The sequence below is a fragment of the Octopus sinensis genome, linkage group LG11, assembly GCF_006345805.1.
Source record: "Octopus sinensis linkage group LG11, ASM634580v1, whole genome shotgun sequence".
In the NCBI taxonomy this organism is placed as follows: domain Eukaryota; kingdom Metazoa; phylum Mollusca; class Cephalopoda; order Octopoda; family Octopodidae; genus Octopus; species Octopus sinensis.
The window spans coordinates 53858305-53880340 of record NC_043007.1 but is presented as its reverse complement, the minus strand read 5'-3'; the positions used below and the strand labels follow the sequence as shown (position 1 = coordinate 53880340).

Sequence of the window (22036 nt, the reverse complement as noted above, 5' to 3'; positions counted from 1 at the left end):
GTTATGGATGTATAGGAAAAATAAATTTCATTTTCATAATTAGTATGCAAAACTTAATCCATATACCAAATTTGAAAACAATTGGAACAAAATTGTAAACAATGCTGAAAACCACAAAGATCTGAGCTGGCCAGACAGAAGCCTGTGTCATGCTTCTGTGTCTGTTTTGGCATGGTTTTTATGGTTGGATGCCCTTCCTAATACCAACCAATCCGTAGAGTGGGCTGAGTGCTTTTTACATGGCACTCACACAGGTGAAGTTAGTTGTAGCGTGGATTTTAAAGGTAGATGCCCTTCCAAATGCCAACCACTTTAAAGTGTGGACTCTGTGCTTTTTAAATGGTACCTACACAAACAGGGTCACCAAGTATTTTTGCAAGACAAAGAAAATGACATGTCGTTTGTAAATAACTCTCTGCATGAGTCAAGTTGCAGTCAAAAATTGCTATGGTCTTGAAATAAAGGTTAATTCATCCAAAGATAAACTAGTTTAACAAAGCTGATGGTTGTGGCTTCAAAGTTGGAGATAGTAATCATTGTATTTTCAATAAATAGTCTCCCATTCCAAATATGCGACTTGTGACTTCAAGTGAAGTATGCCTGTATGTATGTATGTATGTATGTATGCATACATGTATATATGTAATGCATGCAAGCATGTATATATATAATGCATGCAAGCATGTATGTATGTGAAAAGAAATATCACGCATAGAAATTAAACTTGGAATCATGAGGTTGCAAAGTGAATTTAGAAAAAAATTGAAGTGTTAGTAAGTAGGAAAGAGGACAGGATCCCATTGCCATGAGAGAAATGTCCATGCTGAATTTGTAGAAAAGGACCAAGTAATAATGCTATATGAAGTATTCATGCAAACTACAGATGAATGAGAAATATAAATTTTGCTTGCAGTAGTTGCTCAAGGACAATGAGTATTAAGAGCACTTGCAAAATAATCTCCATGGAATGCCTAGGTTCCTCTCTAGAAATTGCTGATAGCTTCTGTTACCTAGGAGACCAAATTAGCAGTACGAATGGGTGTTCTGAGAGTAAAGCAACCAGAGTAAGAATATGGAAAAGTTAAGAAAGTTATTACCTCTACTGTCAACAAAGGGTTTCTCCTTTAGAGTGAAGGGCTGATTATATGATACCTGTATGTAAAGTGTGATGCTGCCTGTAGGAAAACATGAACCTTGAATGCAAAGGAACTGCATTGGCTAGAAAGAAATGAAGCAAAAATGTTTTGCTGGATGTTTGCATGGACAGCAGAGCACAAATGAGCTGGTTATAAGAATTGTGCATGGAAAAAAACTGTATTGATATGGACTTGTGATGTATATGAAGGAGGACAGCCGTATAAAGATATAGAGTACATTCAAAGTAAATGGAATGGAACCTGTGATAAATATACATCCATATAGTCTTTATACAATGTGAATATAAAGAAGAAAATGATACCTTTCAGGATACTGTGAGCTTGGATAGCCAGTAACTAATATATGCCTATTGTAGGTGTTTGGTAAAGATACTGACAATGGAACTTTCTGTAAAGAATAGAAAAGATATATTGTAAGTAAACAACGTTTGCATGCATAAGTCTCCATAAGTTACTTCTGTACTTAAGCCTAAGAAAGAATTTTGAATGTATGTATATGTAAAAAGGAACTGTATGATGCAATAAGTTGCACAGCAGATTTAAATACTGTTTGAAGTATCTTAGGGCAATTATCACACTTGATTTCATATCATAACATGACTAACTCAGCTTTATTTGAGAAGTGAATTGATTCAATTACTTTTTGCCAACCAGCCAGCAGTTATTGTTCTTTGTATTTTCCATACTTTTGAAATAAGTGTGCAAACTTTCTTCATACAGTGATACTTAAAGAAATGTTATTTTACACATACAACTGCACAATGAGTAGTCCCCTCTATTTACATTTATATTTGAGATATGCATGAAGTGATTTGTTACTGTACACATTATGCAATCTTCTGTACTCTGAAGTTAACAATCATGATTATCAGTATTACACACAAGCACACACACATGCATACATATATAATGCGCATACATACACACACACATACATACATACATACATACATACATACATACATACATACATACATACATACATACATACATACATATGTATATATAACCAGCAGCAACAGTAGTATCACCATAATCAACAGTTTACATCTGCTTCTCATGCTGGTATGGGTTAGATGGGTCACCACAGTTTGAGTTACCATTTGTTCGGAGGTACAGCTAACCTAAGTTTAGGAACCTTATCTTGTTTGAATTTCATTTTGGCTTGGTCTGTATATGATTAGATGCCCTTCCAAACACTAGCCAGTTTACAGAGTACACTTAGTGCTTTTTCCATAACATCAGCACCAAAGAGATTTTATGTTCTCAACAAGACTTAAAGGTTCTCACTCACTTTACCTTACAGAGTGTACTAGGTGTGTTTTTTGTGACACTAAAATGAGAAATGTGGCTATGTTCTTGACACTACTAAAGAGATCTCACAACCCCACTATCTCACAAGGTGAGAAGCTTAAGTGATAGAGGTAAAAATGAGAGTGAAGAGAGATATCTGTGAGTGATAGAAATACTCTGAGATAAAGAGTGGAGTGATAGAAATAGTTATTCTGAAATATGTATGCACAAGGGATGTCCATTAAAGGTTTCCCCTGACCAGCTTCCAGTTATTGCAGGAAACGAATCTTGTACAGTATAATCATACATACATCTGACTCATACATTGTTCGCTTTCCAGACATTTCTACATTACTGCATACACTTTATACGCACTTTCTGACAAGTTGTGGAGCACTGTATACAATAATTTCATTATTATTATTATTATATCTCTACATGTCACATTATGAATTGCAGCTTTCCACTAGTATTCGTTTGACTTTTACGGCTGCTGAAGTGAACTAAGGTGTTATAATGGAGGCAGTTGAATGCAGATCAGTGATCAGGTTCTTATACTTGAAGGGTCATACACCAAAAGAGACTTTCAATTAGATGAAAGAAGTTTATGGTGATGATGCACCATCATATGATGTAGTCAAGCACTGGCATTGCCAGTTCAAATGTAGTTGGACATTGATGGAAACTGCCCCTATTCCTGGACGGCCACATTCTGCCATTGATGACATCCATAAAATGGAGGATTGCCGCATAACTATTCAGTAACTAGGCCAAAAAGTGAAGATAAGTGTTGAGTCAATGGAAAAAAATCATTCACAACCATTTACATATGCGGAAGTTGTTTGCATGATGCTCATGCCTTTTCAGAAAGAGGAATGAGTCAATTGCTCCTAGGCTCTTTTGACAATGTGCCAAGAAATTGAGGACTTTTCAGCAGATTTATCACAAAGGATGAAATATGGGTCTATCACTATGATCTTGAGCATGATAACACACCACCTCCAAAGAAGGCTCATGTCCAACCCATAGCAGGCAAGGTAATGCTCAGTCTTTTGGGACCAACACAGAGTAGTCATGATAGCTTTGCTGGCAAAGGGCACCACAATTAACAGGGCATATTATGCTTCTCTGCTGCAGAAATTGCAGGATGCCATCAAAGTAGAGAAGCATGGCATGCTGACCAAAGGAGTCCGTCTCCTCCAAGCCAATGCTCCAGTTCACAATGTGCATATGAAAATCCTTCTTCATCCTCCTTACTCTCCCAACCTCGCACCATCTGACTTCCACTTCTTTCCAAATATAAAGTCTTTTTTGAAGGGGAAGCACTTTTTGGATGATGATGAACATATTCCTGAGGTTTTGGTTCCAGATGCAACTTACTGACTTCTACAGATAAGGTCTTCACAGCTGCATAAAGTGATGGGAGAATTGTGTCACCATTGGTAGTGGCTATGTAGAGAAGGACTAATAATTATGCCAAGTTTCGTTTATCCCAGTCCTTGGGAAGTGGGTCAAGAGAAATCTTTAATGAACACCTCTCATATATTCAAGGCAATGTGACTGAGATGATAAGGAGATGACAGAAGTCTATGTGATTCAGGAGATAGAGTGAGTAAAGAGGTCTAGAATGCATGGGAATATTGCAGACAGAGTGAAATGGGGTAATAACAAACAGTACATGAGAAGGTGAAGACAGAGTAAATTGGGTACAAGTGGTCTAATGCAACCACTGATATGCAGGATATGAGAAAGGGGCAGAAAGCTCATGTGATGAGTATAGTGCAGGGTGAGTGGAAAGTATGTGGATCCTGTGCCAATGAACAGCACAACTGAGTAATGGAGATTGGGTCAGAATATGTGCCACTACATCCTTTGTTACACTGACTGGAAATAATGAATGGCAACAGAAGAGAGATCCACTGCCATCTTCAGTGACACTGGATTTCTTTTAATTAGACAGGGAAATATAAAATTGTGTCGTTTCTGTCTTTCTAAATTGACATAAGCAAAGGGACTGATCAATTGGTGTCAGTTTGGAAAAGAAACTTCATCAGAAACTCAATCTGAGAACTGAGATTTTTAACACTGTTGGAATTATTTCTATTCCCTTTCAACAGAAAAAAATGATTCTTATTAAGGCCAAAAATGTGTTGTGCTTAGGTATTGTCAATTGAATCAACTCAAGTATACGCCCTAGAGAGACAAAAGGCAAACATAATCTTAGTAGTATTTAAATTAAAGATGCTAAGAAATTAAACTAAACACTGTAAGGTGCTTTAATATATTTGGCACTTGACTATTTTTATAATAAAATTACTCACATGATATTAATTTTTGAATATCACAATTTTTTAACAAAATACTTACAGGATATTGAAGGCACTTTGGAACTGGATAAGATGGTGGTATTGAGGGTGTTGGTAAAGGTTCCTGAAAGACAATACAAATCACTTAACAGAAATAGAAAAACAATACATTTCTCAAACTTAAATCGGTTTTCATAGAAAGTTTCAAGAATCAATTGAGTATTAAGCAACCAACCAAGAAGTTGAATCCACCAAGTTCTATATATATACTTCAAGTGGTATAATTCCCTGCTGTAAGCAATAGTAGTTCCATAGTGATTTAATGGTGTACAATACTGAATTCAATTCCTACTATAGAAAAAAACTAACAGTGTTTGACTAGTATCCTATAAAAGGGTAAAATGTGTTTCTAATCCACTTGAAAAGCATCAACTCTGTGTATCCTTGTGACATGTAATGGTTTCAAAGGTTAGAAAAACAGCTTCACAACAACATTCATCAAGTGGAGAGTTTCAATATGTGAACTGATAGGGTGAGGACTGCAGGCAAAAAGGATGATAACTTTTTGGTTAACTTTTTAATATGCATTATGGGTAGCTACACCTCAGATATAAGGGATAGGGGATAGTAATTGACAGAGCTTTATTAGCTTCAATGCTGAATTTAAATTCCATTTGGACAAATATATTCCTTTCATATAGCATTTCTAAGAGAGGCTGGAAAACAGCTAAGACCATTAGAAGTTTAATATCGCAATGATTTTTTCATTGCGATTGAAGTTTTAATAGTTTTTATTACTAGTTTTTTAAAAATATTTTAATGTATTGTGTGGCATGCAAAAGAGAAGGAAAAGCACTGGTCACTGAGAACTTAATGGCTATACTTTTTCCTTGCCTTCCTTAATAATTTCCACCTTCCTGTAAAATTCATTAAATTCACCACCACCATCAGTAACACTTCCATCAACTTTTATTTGTGTCTCTTCACCATTTTCTTCTTACACACCAAATTTTCCACTTTCTTTTTACAATTTCCCTAGCTCTACGACTTCTACAACAACTATTCTGACTTCAATATCAAGTAAATACTTTTCTTTATCCTCCCATGTGGATACTTTCCAACCAATCATAGATGCTATCTTGTGGAAGGATCCTGAACACCCTCATGTGACTGAAAGTGGACTAACAGATTTCAATAAATAAGAACTGTGTGAACTGTCAAGGGCAGGTGACAGTGTTGGCAACGACATTATTCGAAGCTCATGCTGGTCAGATTGTTGTTTGAACATGGAAAGTTTATTAGCTTTGGTAATTCAATTACAGTAACAACAACAACAGTTGTTGGAATTACAGAAACAACAGCAATAATAGCAACAACAGCAGTTGTTGGAATTTAGAAGCAACAGCAACTTTTAATACAACTGATACATAAGAAAACAGAAAATACATCTAGTTCATATACCCTTCTCCTGCTTACTTTAGAAGGTATGAGGAAATTTTTAGAGAAGAATGCTCCAGTTGGCAAGACAAAAACCCCCAACTCTTGCTGAGAAAGTTTGCACCAGCATATTACCAAGTAGACCAGGTGAAGTCTTTTGAACAAACTGGGAATATTTTATCAAAGATTTTAAGCACAAAAAGATCTTTATTTAATACATGTTGGCAATGCATGAATATTACAAAAAAAAAGACGACAAAGATTTTATTACATACACTGGAATTATTAATAGGGAATGGGAGAGATTTAAAATTAATGAACCAGATGTGTTTAATTTTCATGCAAAATTTAACGGCAAAGAAAGATGTGGAAATTTGTAACCAAAATCTGACTAAATTAGAGCAGAATCAGAAGCTAACACTACAAGAAATATCTGAGAAATGCCAGAGAATGATAAACCTAAGGTATGATACAAAACAAATTAAAGCCGGAAGTAAAAAATGACAAGCAGAAAATTAAACCATGTTTTGGATGTGGAGAATTACATTTCAGATTCAACTGTCCTTATAAAAATCGAAAATGCTTCATAAAAAAATCACTGTAAAAACAAAATCTAGAAAAAGGTTCAGCAGAAAAATCATGTAAACAGTTTATCAGCAACAAGAGATACAAACGTGACTGAAAGGAAATTTGTGTATGTAAAAATTAATAATACAAATGTAAAATTACAGTTAGCTACTGTTATATCGCACACTCAGATGGCGTGCCTTCACCAATAACATACCTCTACTCAACTACCGAACTCTCACTTCCGACTCAACTCAACAGAACTCGACGTCTAGTCTACTCACTGCTCCGGTTCACTCTTTCGACACATCTACAACTAGCTATCATGTCCACTATTTATACATATTGGACTAGCCTACTTATCAACTGGGGATGTCCACACAACAGATACAGATAGTGACATTACTTTAATCAATGTAAACACATGGAAAACAATCAGGAAACCTATAGTTCAGAAAATCTTGAAGATCACATGTGGTGTCTCAAGGACTAAATTAATTTTCAAAGGCGACATTATCTGTAACATTATATTTTGTGGTAAGACTATAAAAGCAAAAGCTTGTGTATAAAAAAATATAGGCAACCTTTTCGGAACAGACTGGATGGAACTGTTCAACTTATGGGACTTACCCATAAATAATAATGGGGTCATGCACTAGTTCAAATACAGAGTCAGAAAATTTTTTAAAAGTGAAAAGGTTTTAAAAGTGAAAAGGTTTTAAAAGTGATGTGTTTTAAAAGTGAAAAGGTTTTAAAAGTGATGTGTTTTCAAACAAGTTGGGTTGGTGCAATAAATTTAAAACCAAATTTCAGGTAAAAGTAAATTCATAACCAGTTTCCAAACCCAAACATAATGTACCATTTGCAGCACTGGAACAAGTGAATAAGGAATAAGACAGACTGGAAAAAATGGGAGTGATTGAAAAGATCAACTATTCACATTGGGTGTCTCCAAAAGTGTATGTAAAAAAGAACAATAAAATTCATGTATGTGCAAATTTCTTGACAGGACTAAATGAATGTTTAAGACAGTATAACTACCCATTATCTATCCCAGAGGAAATCTTCTCAAAACTAAATGGTGGTAAGTTGTTCTCGAAATTAGATCTTTCTGATGCTTACTTACAAATACAAGTGCCAGATGAATGTACTAAGCTTCTAACGATTAATACACATAAAGGTCTGTACAAATTTAACAGGCCCCCATTTGGCATAAAAGTTGCCCTGGTTATATTCCAACAAGTGATGGATGTGTTGCTTCAGAGTGTGGTTTCACGATGGCCTACGTGGATGATATATTAATTAAAAGTGAATCCCATGATCAGCATGTTGAGCATGTAAAATGTGTTTTTAAAAAAATAAAAGATTATGATTTCAAATTGAGTGAGGAGAAATGCAAATTTTTCTTGCCTAATATCAAGTACTTACAACAAATTATTGATAAAAATGGTCATCAACCAGATCTGTTGAGGGCAGATACAATTAAAAATATGCCCCCTCTGACAAATATTTCTACCTTACAAACTTTTTTAGGACTTGCAAACTATTATCAAATTTATATACCAAATAAATAAATCTACTAAAAATAAAAAATCTACTAAATAATCTACTAAAAAAAAGATGTAAAGTGGAATTGGTCGGAAAATTTTCAGAAGTTATTTGGTGAAATTAAAAAGATATTGTCAGATTTGTCTTTAGCACATTTTGATCCTGCAGTGGAGATTGTAGTAGCTTCAGATGCCAGTGAGTATGGTATTGGAGCAATAACACTACATAAATATGAAGATGGTAACATGACGGTCATGGCCCATGCCTTATATTCTCTGCTACCAGCAGAAAAGAAGTACAGCCAAATTGAAAAAGTGGCTCTAGCAATTATTTTCACCATAAAAAAAATTCATAGATTTTTTTACACGGTAGACAGCTTTTCTAAGTGGCCTGAAGTACATAAGTGTAAAAAGCCAACATACATGGTTACATTAACTTTTTTACACAAGTTGTTCACCAGATTTGGTATTTCTGATACCATCATGTCTGATAATGGAACTCAGTTTACTTCAGATGAATTCAAAAAATTTTGTAAAATGTTCATTATTCAAAAAAGAAAAAAATTAAATAACCTTTTGGTCAAAAATTCCTTTTTCTCAAGCTACACATAGTCTAGAACCTGCACTTGCTCCTTGATACCATACTTGTCTCTTTATCTACCAAACTGCACTTGTACTCCACACAGATGGTGAGTGGTTGCATTTCTTCCAACCCAATATATTGCATAACTTGAAAATTCTCAATGCACTTTACACAAGTTGCTATTTGAGTGATCTTTCTCAAGAATATCACTATATCTATAACTCTGCCCAAGTTATCCTACTGCCTGTCACTGCAATCCATCCAGTCAATCTTCAGTTCATTATTTTATCCAACACTATGGCTTAAATGAAATCTAACACACTAAAAAGTATCTCATCTTCAACTAAGGGACCATTAATTTACAGGCTTTGTAAACTGATTTCTTTGATTCTGCCTTCCACACTACCACTTTCACAAGATTGCCTGCAGTGTAGTCCAGTTCTAGGTAAATTCCACCTCAGTAAATTTCACTACAGAAATTCCACCAGGTAAATTTCACCATGGTAAATTCCACCCATGGACAGATGTTATTCCAATTTTGATTATTAGTTTCTTCTTTCTTTCATGATATTGTAATATCAGGTTTATTGTTTCTTTTGTATATGGTTTGGTGTTATTACTGAGCTATCTACTAAAATCTTAACCTTTTCACTTGTTATTACCTTTTCTGTTTGCACGTTTCTGATTTTCTGGGTTTTTATTTTTGGTATGTTATATCGCTGTAGTAGGTTTGCAAAGATTATCGTGGTTATCTCATCGTGTCTCACTTTATATTTTCTGTGTGCTATTTTTCCACATTGTATTGCCATATGTTCGATATTTCCTTTGTTTTTTTACAATATCTGTATGCCTTTTTTCTTCCATAGTTGTTGCTTCTGTTTTGTAAATACTGTATAATATATTTATGTCTCATTGAGTATTTGCTTTGTTTTATAAATTTCAATGGGCGCTAAACGATGATGATGATGATGATGATGAATGGGTTTCTTTTTGACACTGCTTCCTCATTCAGGTGTTTAAAGTATTCACCGTGTATTTTTTTGTGTGATTGTTCCTTAATTATTTTTCTCCCTCGTATTTTTTGCATTCATTGACATTATTGATATTATTTTTATGCATTCTTTTTTTATTTCCATAATATCGTAACCCATATATTGCTACTTTTACCACTGTTTTCTCTACTCACTTCACATTGGCCTTGCTTAAAGCTTTGGCTCACTCTACTTCCCATCTTCCATTTTTAACATTCTATTTGTTCATTCTCCTGATCCTACTTCTTATACCCATTTTTGTTATTGTTGTGGAGGACAGAAGTGAGAGAAGGGGGGCTATTCCGCCACAAATAAATAGTGGACAGGCACAACAACTGGAGTCAGCCGGTGAGGTACACCGTTCGGACCAGTCATGCAGATAACAAAGTATGTTGTTATAATGCAGGACATAACAATTACTAAAAAGAATACTTCTTACTTAATGATTTAACCAGAGCAATTGGCTGTTTTACCTTCTCTCTTTAATTCCTCCTTCACCATCTGCTTTGTATTCCAGATTTCTAGCTCTATCATATGACATTGCTTTACTCCACTTTTTCCTTTCTATCTCTTCATTATTTGTTTACCTAACACTCATAACACTTATTTTTACAATGCTTACATTACACTCACTCCTAATAGGAGCAACAAATTTAACATGTTTGAATGATGGTAGGTTAAAGTGAGAACGGTTGATGTGACATGTTTGTTATCAAACGATCATTGAATCCTTCTTTTCAAGTGCTGAATAACAACTCTCCTTCCCATGTTCCCTCCCACATCCCTTTCCCAGTTCTCAGAGTTGGTACTATCAAATGTAGGCATATTGAAATGTAGGTTTAGTGAAATTGTTGCAATGCTTGAATGGAAGTGTGTTGAGATGCTTGGACGGAGGTATGTTAGACGGAAGTAAGGTAAAGAGGAGCTTCAGCCAGGTTTCTCACAGGCAAGACACATAAGCATAAAATCTTTTGGGAAGGTAACAGCGATGTGTTAGGTGGTGTGGGCATACTTCTTGTAGAGAAATGGGTGGATAAGGTCATAGATGTAGTCAGACTCAGGCTAGTCAGAACAATATAACAACAATTATCTCTGTCTATGCCCAATAAGTGGGCCTACCAAATGAACAAAAGCACCACTTTTATTATATTCTTCTGCAGGCAACCTCAAAGATGAGTGACAATGAGCTTGTCTTCATGGCTGGGGTTTCCAATGGGCATGTCAGGTAGAAGCCCAGTATCTTCCATGGGAGCTATAGAATTGGTTCCTAAAGCAAAGAGGAGACAAGACTACTGGAGTTCTGTGATGTGAATAATCTATTGATCTGCAACACCAACTTCAGGAAGCTAGCCAGCCACCTGATAACCTACTATAGTCAACTGCTACAAAGGTAAAAGTAATGCCTTAGATAGAAATAATTATAGAGGTATCAAATTGTTGGATCAGGTGATGAAAGTTATGGAGAGAGTAATAGGGAGAGAGTTGTTTAGATGAGATGCAGTTTGGTTTTGTGCCAGGGTGAAGCACCACTGATGCTTTATTTCTGGTAAGGCAGCTGCAGGAGAAATACATAACCAATGATAAACCTTGGCTTTTTTGACTTGGAGAAAGCCTTTGACCAAGTCCCTTAACCCCTTATCTGGTGGTCAATGTGAAAATTGGGGATAGATGAGTGGTTGGTGAGAGCTGTACAAGCCATGTACAGGGACACTGTTAGTAAGGTGAAGAGTGGCAATGAGTACAGCAAAGAATTCAGGGTACAAGTAGGGGTTCACCGAGGATCACTCCTTAGCTCCCTCTTATTCATCATAGTCCTCCAGGCAATAACAGAAGAATTTAAAACAGGCTGCCCCTGGGAGTTTCTCTATGCTGATGACCTAGCTCTTATAGCTGAATCACTACCTGAACTAGAGAAGTTTCAGGTATGGAAGCAAGATCTAGAATCGAAAGGCCTTAGAATTGACCTAGCAAAAACCAAAGTGTTAGTATGTAGGAAGGCAGACAAATCACAAATTCCTTCAGGTAGACGGCCCTGCTTGATCTGTAAAAAAAGGCATAGGAAGAAACTTGTAAGATAAATCTGGTGTAAGCTATGGACATATAAGAGGTGCAGCAATATCACAGTAAGGTTAATGGGGAAACTAGTGTTTGTGTGTAAAGATGCACAGGTACAATAAACACTGAAAATGTACAGAAAATAAACTCCATCAACTGTCAGCAGAGTAAACTAGACTTTTTACTTGTTCTTGTGGCAACATTCACCCTGGGCGGGTTGAGTCAGCTTCTTCTACCACTGTCGAGGCATCTCGAACCATGGCAGCCCACGCACGACAGTCCTGCACCAGTTCACTGGAGATAGCGAGCCAGTTATGGTTCCATCAGTGCAGGCCGACCACCTGCAGTCCTGTGAGCATGGAGAGGTCCTCCTTGATCATCATAACCCAGGTCTTCAGCTGCCCACCCACGTGTTTCCGCCAGTTGGGAAGTGGAGTTGGGAGAAGGACATCACGGCTCAGTTCACCCACTGGACGCCTACATGCATGACCAAACTACCACAAATACTGTTGCAGAAGGACAGATGGAAGGGGCTGCAGAGACAGGCGAAGTCGGAGAGGTGGCCGACAGGCGAGGCGGGCGGGCAACAGGAAGAAGTTTTGTGGGAATATGTGGATTTCACAAGCAGTCCCCAACAATCCTGGATGTAGATACATCCTGTTTGCTGCAGATTATCTGCAGACACAGGGACAGAACGACTGAGGAGCCGCCGGTTGCCGAAACAGACATTCCAAGGATTTTCACCAGAGCCCCATCTGCCGGGTTGTGGCCCTAATACCACTCGGTGTCAGACCAATCCACCTTGGGTGGCCCTACCAGGAACCGAAGTTCCCGACGGCATAGCTCTAACACTACCCGTTGCCAGCGTCCCCACCACGGTGAGGAGAGGATGGACTTTGGGTAAGCAGGAAGTAGTAGATAGCTTCTGTTATCTAGTTGACCAAGTTAGTAGTGGAGGTGGATCCTCCGAGAGCATAGCTGTGAGAATAAGAATAGGTTAGGCAAAGTTCAGAGTGAAAGGCAGACTGCATGATGCCAGTTTGCAAACAGCTATGCTACATGGCAGTGAAACATAGGCTGTGACAACCAAGGATATGTGTAGGCTTGAAACAAATGAAGCTAGCATGCTTCACTGGATGTGCAATGTCAGTGTGCATGTAGAACAGAGTGTAAGCATCTTGAGAGAAAAGTTGGTTATAAGAGGCATCGGATGTGGTGTGCAAGAGAGACAACTGTGCTGTTATGGTCATGTGATGTGTATGGATAAGGACAACTGTGTAAAGAAGTGCTGATCTTTAACTGTGGAGGGAAGACATGAGACAAGGTGGTGAAGCATGATCTTCAAACTTTTGCCCTCACAAAGGCAATGACTAGTGACCGAGACCTTTGGTGATATGCTTTGCTTGAGATGACCTGTCAAGCCAAGTGAAATCACAGTCACGGCCAATGCTGGTGTCATACAACTGGCACCTGTGCTGATGGCATGTAAAAAGCACCTTTCAAGCATTGGGCCTCATGGAAGCAAGGTGGCTGATGCCAGTGGCATGTGAAAAGCACCTTTTGAGTGTTGGGCCTCACAGAGACAATAATGAATGACTGAGATCTTTGGCATTATACTGTACTTGTGAAGAAGACCCATCAAGCCAAGTAAAATCACAGTCAAGGCAGATACTGGTGTCATGCAAATAGCACCCATGCCAGTGACATGTAAAAGCACCAATCACACTCTCAAAGCAGTTGGCATTAGGAAGGGCATCCAGTTGTAGAAACTATGCAAAATCAGAGACTGGAGTCTGGTGCAGCCTTCCGGCTTGCCAGCTCTGGTCAAACAGTTCAACCCCTGCCAGCATGGACAACGGACGTTAAATGATGATGATGATGATTCCCTTCCTTACTCTAAGACTGTAACAGGATAAAATATAATATTCATAAGTATTTTTGGATTAAGTTCCATTAATTGTATATATAAATAACTCAATTCTAACAACAAAATGCAATAAAAATCTGCCTGCTTTATTTATTATCATAAACAATATGACATGGTGGCAGCAGTACAATAATACGCCAGTTACACCTAAAAATTAATAGAAAAAAATTAACAAATGCCAGTCACAAAGAGATAGTAATATGGTAAAATAGTTCATTCTTTCTCTCTTTTTTTTTTTTGAAATACCTAAGCAAATTTGACTCAAATGGCAGGCTACAAAAATGATGGCATCTATAAGCCTATTATCAACTTTATATTGGTTGAATGAGAACAAATGCAAGGCATATAATGAATAGGTTGACTTCATGAATTCATTCTTTATTATTACCAAAATGGAAGAAAAGCTAAAGTACTATATAAGCAAGAGCTTAACACAGAATAAAGTGTCATGAATTAATGAAAAATGTGAACATTACTAGTGAACAGAAAGAATCTTTGGCAAGTGTATTTAGAATTTTTGAAGCCCATTTAATACAGAAGCCAAACAAATGGATTGAACGATTAGAATGAAAACTCAATCGATGAATATACATTAAAAACAAAAACTGAAAGATGAAAGAATCCTTGAACAAATAATAAAAGGATTAAAATGGGCAGATGAAAAAAGAAACATCATAAACAAAATCTTGCACTAGAGGTAGGAATTAAAAGCATAAGGACATATGAAGCTACAATAAAGCACAGAACATGCTACAATGATGTCAGTGTAAGGAAAACAAGTACATGTTATGAAGTAACAACAAAAAATACCAATCAATGTGGAAGATGTGGGAAAGCTCACAAAAAAAGAAAAGAAGACATGCATTTTTAACAGAGAATCCAGAAAATGTCAGACTACACCATTTTGAGAAATTTTGCCTTACAAAAGCAACCACAACAACCTCAGTCTGCACAGAACCAGAAAACAAGACACATACAAGAGCAAAAAACAAAGCCTGTACAGGCATAGAAAATATAATATAGATAAATGTGAATGCCACTTACAAATCAGAACATGATTCAAACTAAGATGAAGAAGACTTGTATTCATACACTACAGAAAATAAAGACAAAAGTTACAGTAATAGTTAGTATTTGCTATTATAGATTGTAAAGACTCCTATGAAGGAAAATACAAAATAGAAATGAAAATAGACACTGGGGACAATGGAAATATACTACCACTCAGGCTGTACAAGCAGACGTGCCCCCAAAAGATTGATAAAAATACTGGAAAACCAACAAGTCTCAAAATGACTATTTAGGCTCAAAGTGTCTATTTAGGCTCAAAGTGTCTCTGGACATTTTTCAGCAAAAAATGGACTAAATACTAGGAAACAGCACCAGGAGTCATTGATATATCTGATGATATTTGCATATATGGAAAAACAACTGGAGAACATCATAAGAACTTGAGAAAGACAATGAATGCAGCCAGAAGATACAGTCTAGTTTTCAACAAAAGCAAGTGCCAAGTGGGACAAAACAAGTCAAATTTAATGGTTTTAACTAGAATGAAAATGGGTCTTACTTCGATCCAGGAAAATGTGATGTAATCTAAACAAAACCTACACCTACAAACTGTGAAGAACTTTAACAATTTCTAGGTATGATCAATATTTAAGCCCTTTCATACCAGAACTCAGTTCTAGAACAGCTCCACTAAAATCACTACTCAGGAAAGATATTGAAAGGCAATGGTGTGACACACATGGAAAAAGTTCTCAAATATTGGAAGACTGTGTTTATGAAAACATTTGCCAAGCTTATTTCAGGCCTAATGCAAAGACAGTGATCTAGGTAGATTGTAGTATGTTATGTCTAGGTGCCACACTGATCAATGATGGAAAAAATTGTTGTATTTGCTTGTAAAAGTCTGACTGATGCTGAGTTAAGATATGAAAATATAGAAAGAGAGCTATTGGCAGTGGTGTTCGGTTGTGAAAAATTTCATACATGTGTATGGAAAAGAGTTCCAAATTGAGTCAGACCACAAATCATTGGAAAACATACTGCACAGAAACATTGCACAAGCACCCATAAGACAGCAGAGAATGTTGTTAAGCATACAACTATATGATGCTCAAATCAGACACAAACCAGGTAAAAAAATAAGAGTTTCAGACTATTTATCAAGAATACAGTCAACACAAGAGATTGAAATTGAACTAGGTCTCACGATACATATTGTTGATATATAAGTATAGAAGTAAATGAGCTTCAAGAAACTACAAAAGATGAAGAACTGAAAATTCTAAAACAAATGATAAATGGATGCCCAGAGACAATGAAAGATGTACTGAAACTTACAAGAAGTTATTGGTCATTGAAAGAATTTCTATCAGTACAGGATAGTTTAGTGCCAAAGGGTGAATGCATAATCATACCAAAAAATATGCAAAACAATGTTCTTCAGAGAATCTATGATGTATATCAAGGAATTTAAAAAATGTCAGTTCAAAACTAGTTTATTGGAAGTATAATAGTGTTTATTGAAGGCATCAACAAAGACATCAAAAAGCTGGTAATATGAGAAATATGCAACCAGCAACAAAGAAGAAATGCCAAAGAAACAATGATAATAAAAGACCACTCAATGAGACTGCTCCAAAATAATGCAGCTGATATTTTTGACTTCAATGGTCAACAATTCTTATTTGTTGCTGATCAATACAACAAAATACTTTTTGTCAAGAGAAGCATTACTAGCTCAAGCTGCGTTGAATGTTTCAAAACAATATTTGCTAGAATGCCTGTATAAAGACAATGCCACATACTTTGTGCTAAATGAGTTCCACAACTTTACCATAAAGTAGGAATTCACCCACATGGCATCCCACTCAAGATTTCCACAATTGAATGGTTTCATAGAAAGAATGGTCCAAATAATGAAAAATACAATGAAGAAAGCAAAACAGTGGGATATGGATTGAACAGTCTCTATACTCCATTGGACAGTCACATACCATCACCAGCAGAGATCTTCTTCAATAGGAAAATAAGAACAAGAGTTCCAACTGTGTTGAACACTGACAAACCAAAAGACAACCAAATCCAAGAAAGGATAAATGTCAAAAGAAGTAAACAACAACAGTACTACAATAGAAAAGCAAAAACTGTTCTGAATTAGTTATAGTTAGCAAAGTATCTGTCCATCACAAAAATAACACATGGCAACCAACAACAGCTGTAGATAAATGCACAGAACCACATAGCTACAGCATCAGAATGCTTAATGATGGAAGATGAGTCAGATGCAACAGGCAACACCTGCAGGAGCTACACAGGCCACAGAAACAGGTCATGTTCAGTTTACCGGCCCAACAAACCAGAAACAAGGATCAATCAGCATGAGCCTATCGATGTGCTGACCCTAAGTAAATATTAGTGCTCCAGCTGCTCCAGTTCAGCATGCCCAGCTCACGCTGCCACAGGTGTAGCCTAACCAACCACCAGTGACATTGGGCCACCCTGTGAGAATAAGAAAACCTCCAGCAAAGCTTAAGGATTTCATATGTAACCAGAATATTGATTTAAAAATTATATTTTTTTCGTTTGATAACAGTGATGTAACAGGATGTAACATAACATTGATAAGTATTTTATGGATTAAGTCCCTTAAATTGTGTATTTAAATAGCTCGGTTTTAAGGTATGACTAAAAGGTAAAACATGTATAAAATTTGTCTGCTTCATTTCTTATTGGAAACAATAACATGACACAGGAAAAGGGCAAAGATCCAGATTCTTCATGACTCGAATTTAACATGCTGTTCTGGAACTCTCCAAGTATGGTTCTGGCATGATTTTGATACTTGGTTGAAGTTTTTTCATTTTATTGGGTTGGTCAAAAAGTCTATTCAGTTTTTGTTGAAATTAAACTTCAAGCATGCTAACAGGTAGCTAACTTTGCACATGCACACCTAGATGCTTGAAACTTCAAAGTAATTCAGTGCAAACTTACAAGGAGACAAGTTGTATTTTGTGTGCTTGGTATCACTTTGAAGATAGAGAACCAAAACAAACATTATTAACACCTTAGGTAAGAAACAGTAGAAACCTGCAGGACGATATGTGCTGTATATGGAGAAGATACTGTTATAGGAACAAGTGTGCCAGATGTGATTTTCAAGATTTTTGGAAATATTTTGGTTCTCACTCTGGCTGGCCAACTGAGATTAACACTGACAAAATGAAGGAGCTAGTTGACACCAGCCCCCATTATATGACCATAAAGATTGTAGATATTCTCTAAATATCCAAATCAAGTGTTGAAAATTATCTGCACTGACTAGGTTATGTCAGCAGGCTCAGTGTTTGGGTCCCACATCACTCAAGTAAGGCTAACCTTGCCCAACAGTTTTCCATCTACAATTCATTGCAGAAACGTGAAGAAAACGATCTGTTTTTGAAGAGAATAGTTGCAAAGTTACATCGCATTCATCGTGATTATGTCAGACCGTACACTTCATTGCAGACACAGCAGAAGTTATTGGGGCATGACAGGACTACACCTTTCATATTCACCCAATCTTGCACCTTCATATTTTCACCTGTTTTGGTCTCTTCAAAATTCATTGAATGGATAGATTTCAACTCTGAATAGATGTAAAATTTCACCTGGCAAAGTTTCTGACCAGGAAAGATAAGATGGAAATTTCTTTGAGCAGGGAATAATAGATCTTCCCACAAGATGGCAGAAGATACTAGAATAAAACAGTAATTATATCACTGACTGAATAAATTGTTTTTTGTTTAAAACTCCTGTCTTATTTCTGTTTAAAAAACTGAACAAACTTTTAGGCCAACCATTATATTAATATTCTTCAGAAATACATTGAGATCTTAGCATATAATTCCTATAAATTTGGAACCTGGTGCCCACTTAAAAATAAACACCTGCTATTCCAATCTTTAATATGGATATAATTTCATTGTTGAGTAGGAATAATCTACCTGAGATGCAATTTTATGATCATTGCTTAGTCAAGATCACAATGTTACATAATTATATGACACTAATCCTCTTTTGGATAGGATGCCTTCTATTGCAGGGACATTTTTGGTATTTCTGAGACTTACTTCCTACTATTATGTGAACCAAGTCACAGTATCATGAACTTACAAAAATTAATAACCAAGCTATTTCATATGTTAGACTTTTCAAAAGCACTACTGTGTAATTTAATGTCTTTCATGTTTGGCATCTCCTGCATTGTTTTGTAAGAATGGATGCTACTGAATTAAATTACTATATAGAATACTTTGTCTTCTTTTCATCAGAAACTGAAACTAATTAGAGATTGGTTTCAGTTCCTGAAGCCTTCACTTCACTGATCTTTTTTTTATCGATTTGAATTTTCTTTCTCATAGAGGTAAACCCTCAATTATCAAGCCTATGAGTAAGCTTCGTTGTGCTTGACTTGCTAGTAATAGCAGCTAATTTTTCCTCAAATCACATTTCCATTTTAAAAAAGGTAGCACACATCAGATAATGCCGTGCTTAGAATACTATAAAAAAAAACCAAAAAAACAAAGGCAAGAATTGCCCTGGCTGGAAAGCCTTTGATCATAGGCTTGTTCAATCAGGGATGAACTTCAGTTGAACAACAAATACAAAAAGTCCTTGTTAACCAAGACTACAACTGGCTTCAAGTCCCTGATTATTTGCACTTCTCATTCTCTAAAATATACACACATTTTGTCTAATCAAAAGCAAACATTATTTATGTAGGGTTAGTACCAAAAAGTAGTTAGGTTTTAGCTTCCTATAGTTGACAATTCACTTGCAGCATGAACTTTACATGATTATTTCTCTTCTTTTATATAGTTGAGAACATTACTTACGTTTTTACCGATTCTGATAAAGTTGATATGGACATGTCCCTTTATTATCAAAAACTTTCCCAGACACAACGGATATCTTCTGGCAAAATAAGCAAAATGCTTTCCATTGAAGGCAATCTAAAAACAAAGAAAAAATTTGTCCTTTTATAAAACAAATAATTTCACTATATCTAAGTCTGAACAATATGATTTGAATCACCGTAGGCAGTTTCTAATGAGAGGTTGAAAAGAAAAGAAAACTGACGAAAGAATACTACATGTATATAATTCAATAACTGTATCAAATGAGCACTTGTGTAAATTAGCTTTCCATTATTTACCTTAAATCCATTATTTTCAACCAATATGACTGCTTCAAAAAGTTCTCCCTTTCTCAGAGGGAAACATCCATCACGTTCTTCTGAACCCCAACTTCCCCAATAAAGTGAATTGCGTACAATGCAGCAGTCATTAAAACGAAGATCAATATGCAAAATAGTGTCTGGGAGAGGCTCAGAAATTGGTGATGAACAAAAATTAATGGAGAATCTGAAATAATAGTTAAAATATTTATCTAGAGACTTTTTGTGCAATAGAAAAACAATTTTGATTTTTCAGTATTAGAATGAATAAATAGAATAATTTTATAAAATTAGTTACCTGCCTGAATTCTAAGAATTGTAGCAGAACAGGTTGACAAAATAAAAGAAGGCAAATTATTCTCTCCCTTTGATTTATAGTTGTTGTTTGGACGTAGCAGAGAATATTTAGCCATAAAGACTAAGTTGTAACCATGGTTCTGATCGGTTAGTTTTTAGGTCCAAATTGTCCTCTAAACAATTGCACCTATTTACACTAATCAAATGCACTAAAACAGATCATGTGTTCTCTTGACGGAAAAACTTTTACCAGCTTCTGGGTGTCCTCTATTCCCTATAAGGACAATTTTCAACTGTTCTAGGTCTTTGGTACTTGCCACTGACCATACAGACATCTTGTCTCCAGCAACGATGTCCTAACACCAGCCAGTGTCCTATCTCATCTCCACCAGACTCCTGTCTACATCATTGCTGTATGAAGACCAAACAACTGCTTCTACACCACCAACAGTATGTCAACTATGTCTACACACCATCAACAGTTCATTCTAACCACGATGTTCTCAGACATCCTTGTTGTAACCTATAGTGTTATGTTAATTCATGTATGGCAATCATTGTATTTTATAGTGGACAATAAATTGTCGCTTACCAGTTAATTTCCATCTCACATTGTATTTATCCGCATTTAAACATAGCAATCTAATTATGAACTCAAAATTAATAGTCCAGCAGTTTATGAATCATCCATATGCTCATATTGTTTATAGCATGCCATGATTCATGGAACAATTATTAGAATCATGCTGTAAGTGTTAAGTTTTTCATCAAAATAATTATTTGAAAAATTAGTAATAACATAGATCCAATAGTAAGTCAGATATAATGTGTTATTAATGATTTAAGATTAGTTTTCCAAAGTGAATGATCAAAATTAATCTACCTTGAATGGTGGTGTGATGTTTGGCCTTGTATAGTAATAAGGGTTCCACATTGTAGACCACCTGGTATTTCACCAACATATGGAATGCACTGAAAACAGTTTAAACAATAATTGTAAAAATCATAATAATCTATCTTGTCCAATGTGGGTACTGACATGATGAAATGTACTGAATATAATATTAAACTTGTACAATAGTTTATATGATGATTAAATGCCAAGAAATGCAAATAATGCCAAGAAAACATGAGAGATCATTTTAAAAATGTTGGTTATCTTTTATCTTGTTTCAGTTATTAGACTGCAGCCATGCACTGCCGTAAGGAACTTTGTTGAACTAATCAATCCTAGTATTTATATTTTCTTTTTTTTTAAGTCTTATTCTATTGGTCTCTTTTGTCAAATTGCTAAGATACAGGGACATAAACAGACCAACACTAGTTGTCAAGTGGTAGTGGAGGACAAAAGACACAAAGACACACACACATATACAACAGGCTTTGTTCAGTTTCTGTCTACCAAATCCACTCACAAGGCTTTGGTCGGCTCGAGGCTATGATAGAAGACACTTGCCCAAGGTGTTACACAGTGGGAGTGAACCCAGAACCATGTGGTTAAGAAGCAAACTGCTAACCACACAGCCACTTTTAATTACTTTTAAATTTAAAACAAGTTAACAACTTTAAAAAAACTAACACAAATAACAATCAAAAAGCACACTCTAGGG

The 22036-nt window shown here is 36.0% G+C and overlaps 1 protein-coding gene across 1 annotated transcript in view; it reads right to left on the bottom strand.

The window, feature by feature from the left end:
- The window catches only part of LOC115217360 (galectin-9-like), a 76977-nt gene that overhangs the window by 18074 nt on the left and 36867 nt on the right, over window positions 1-22036 (bottom strand). Inside the window, exons 2-6 of the mRNA XM_029787029.2 lie at window positions 21310-21398; window positions 20109-20316; window positions 19789-19905; window positions 4818-4880; window positions 1460-1545 (exon numbers count right to left, since the gene is read on the bottom strand). Of these exons, the coding sequence (XP_029642889.1) occupies window positions 1460-1545; window positions 4818-4880; window positions 19789-19905; window positions 20109-20316; window positions 21310-21398 (563 nt within the window). The remainder of the gene's footprint in view (window positions 1-1459; window positions 1546-4817; window positions 4881-19788; window positions 19906-20108; window positions 20317-21309; window positions 21399-22036) is intronic.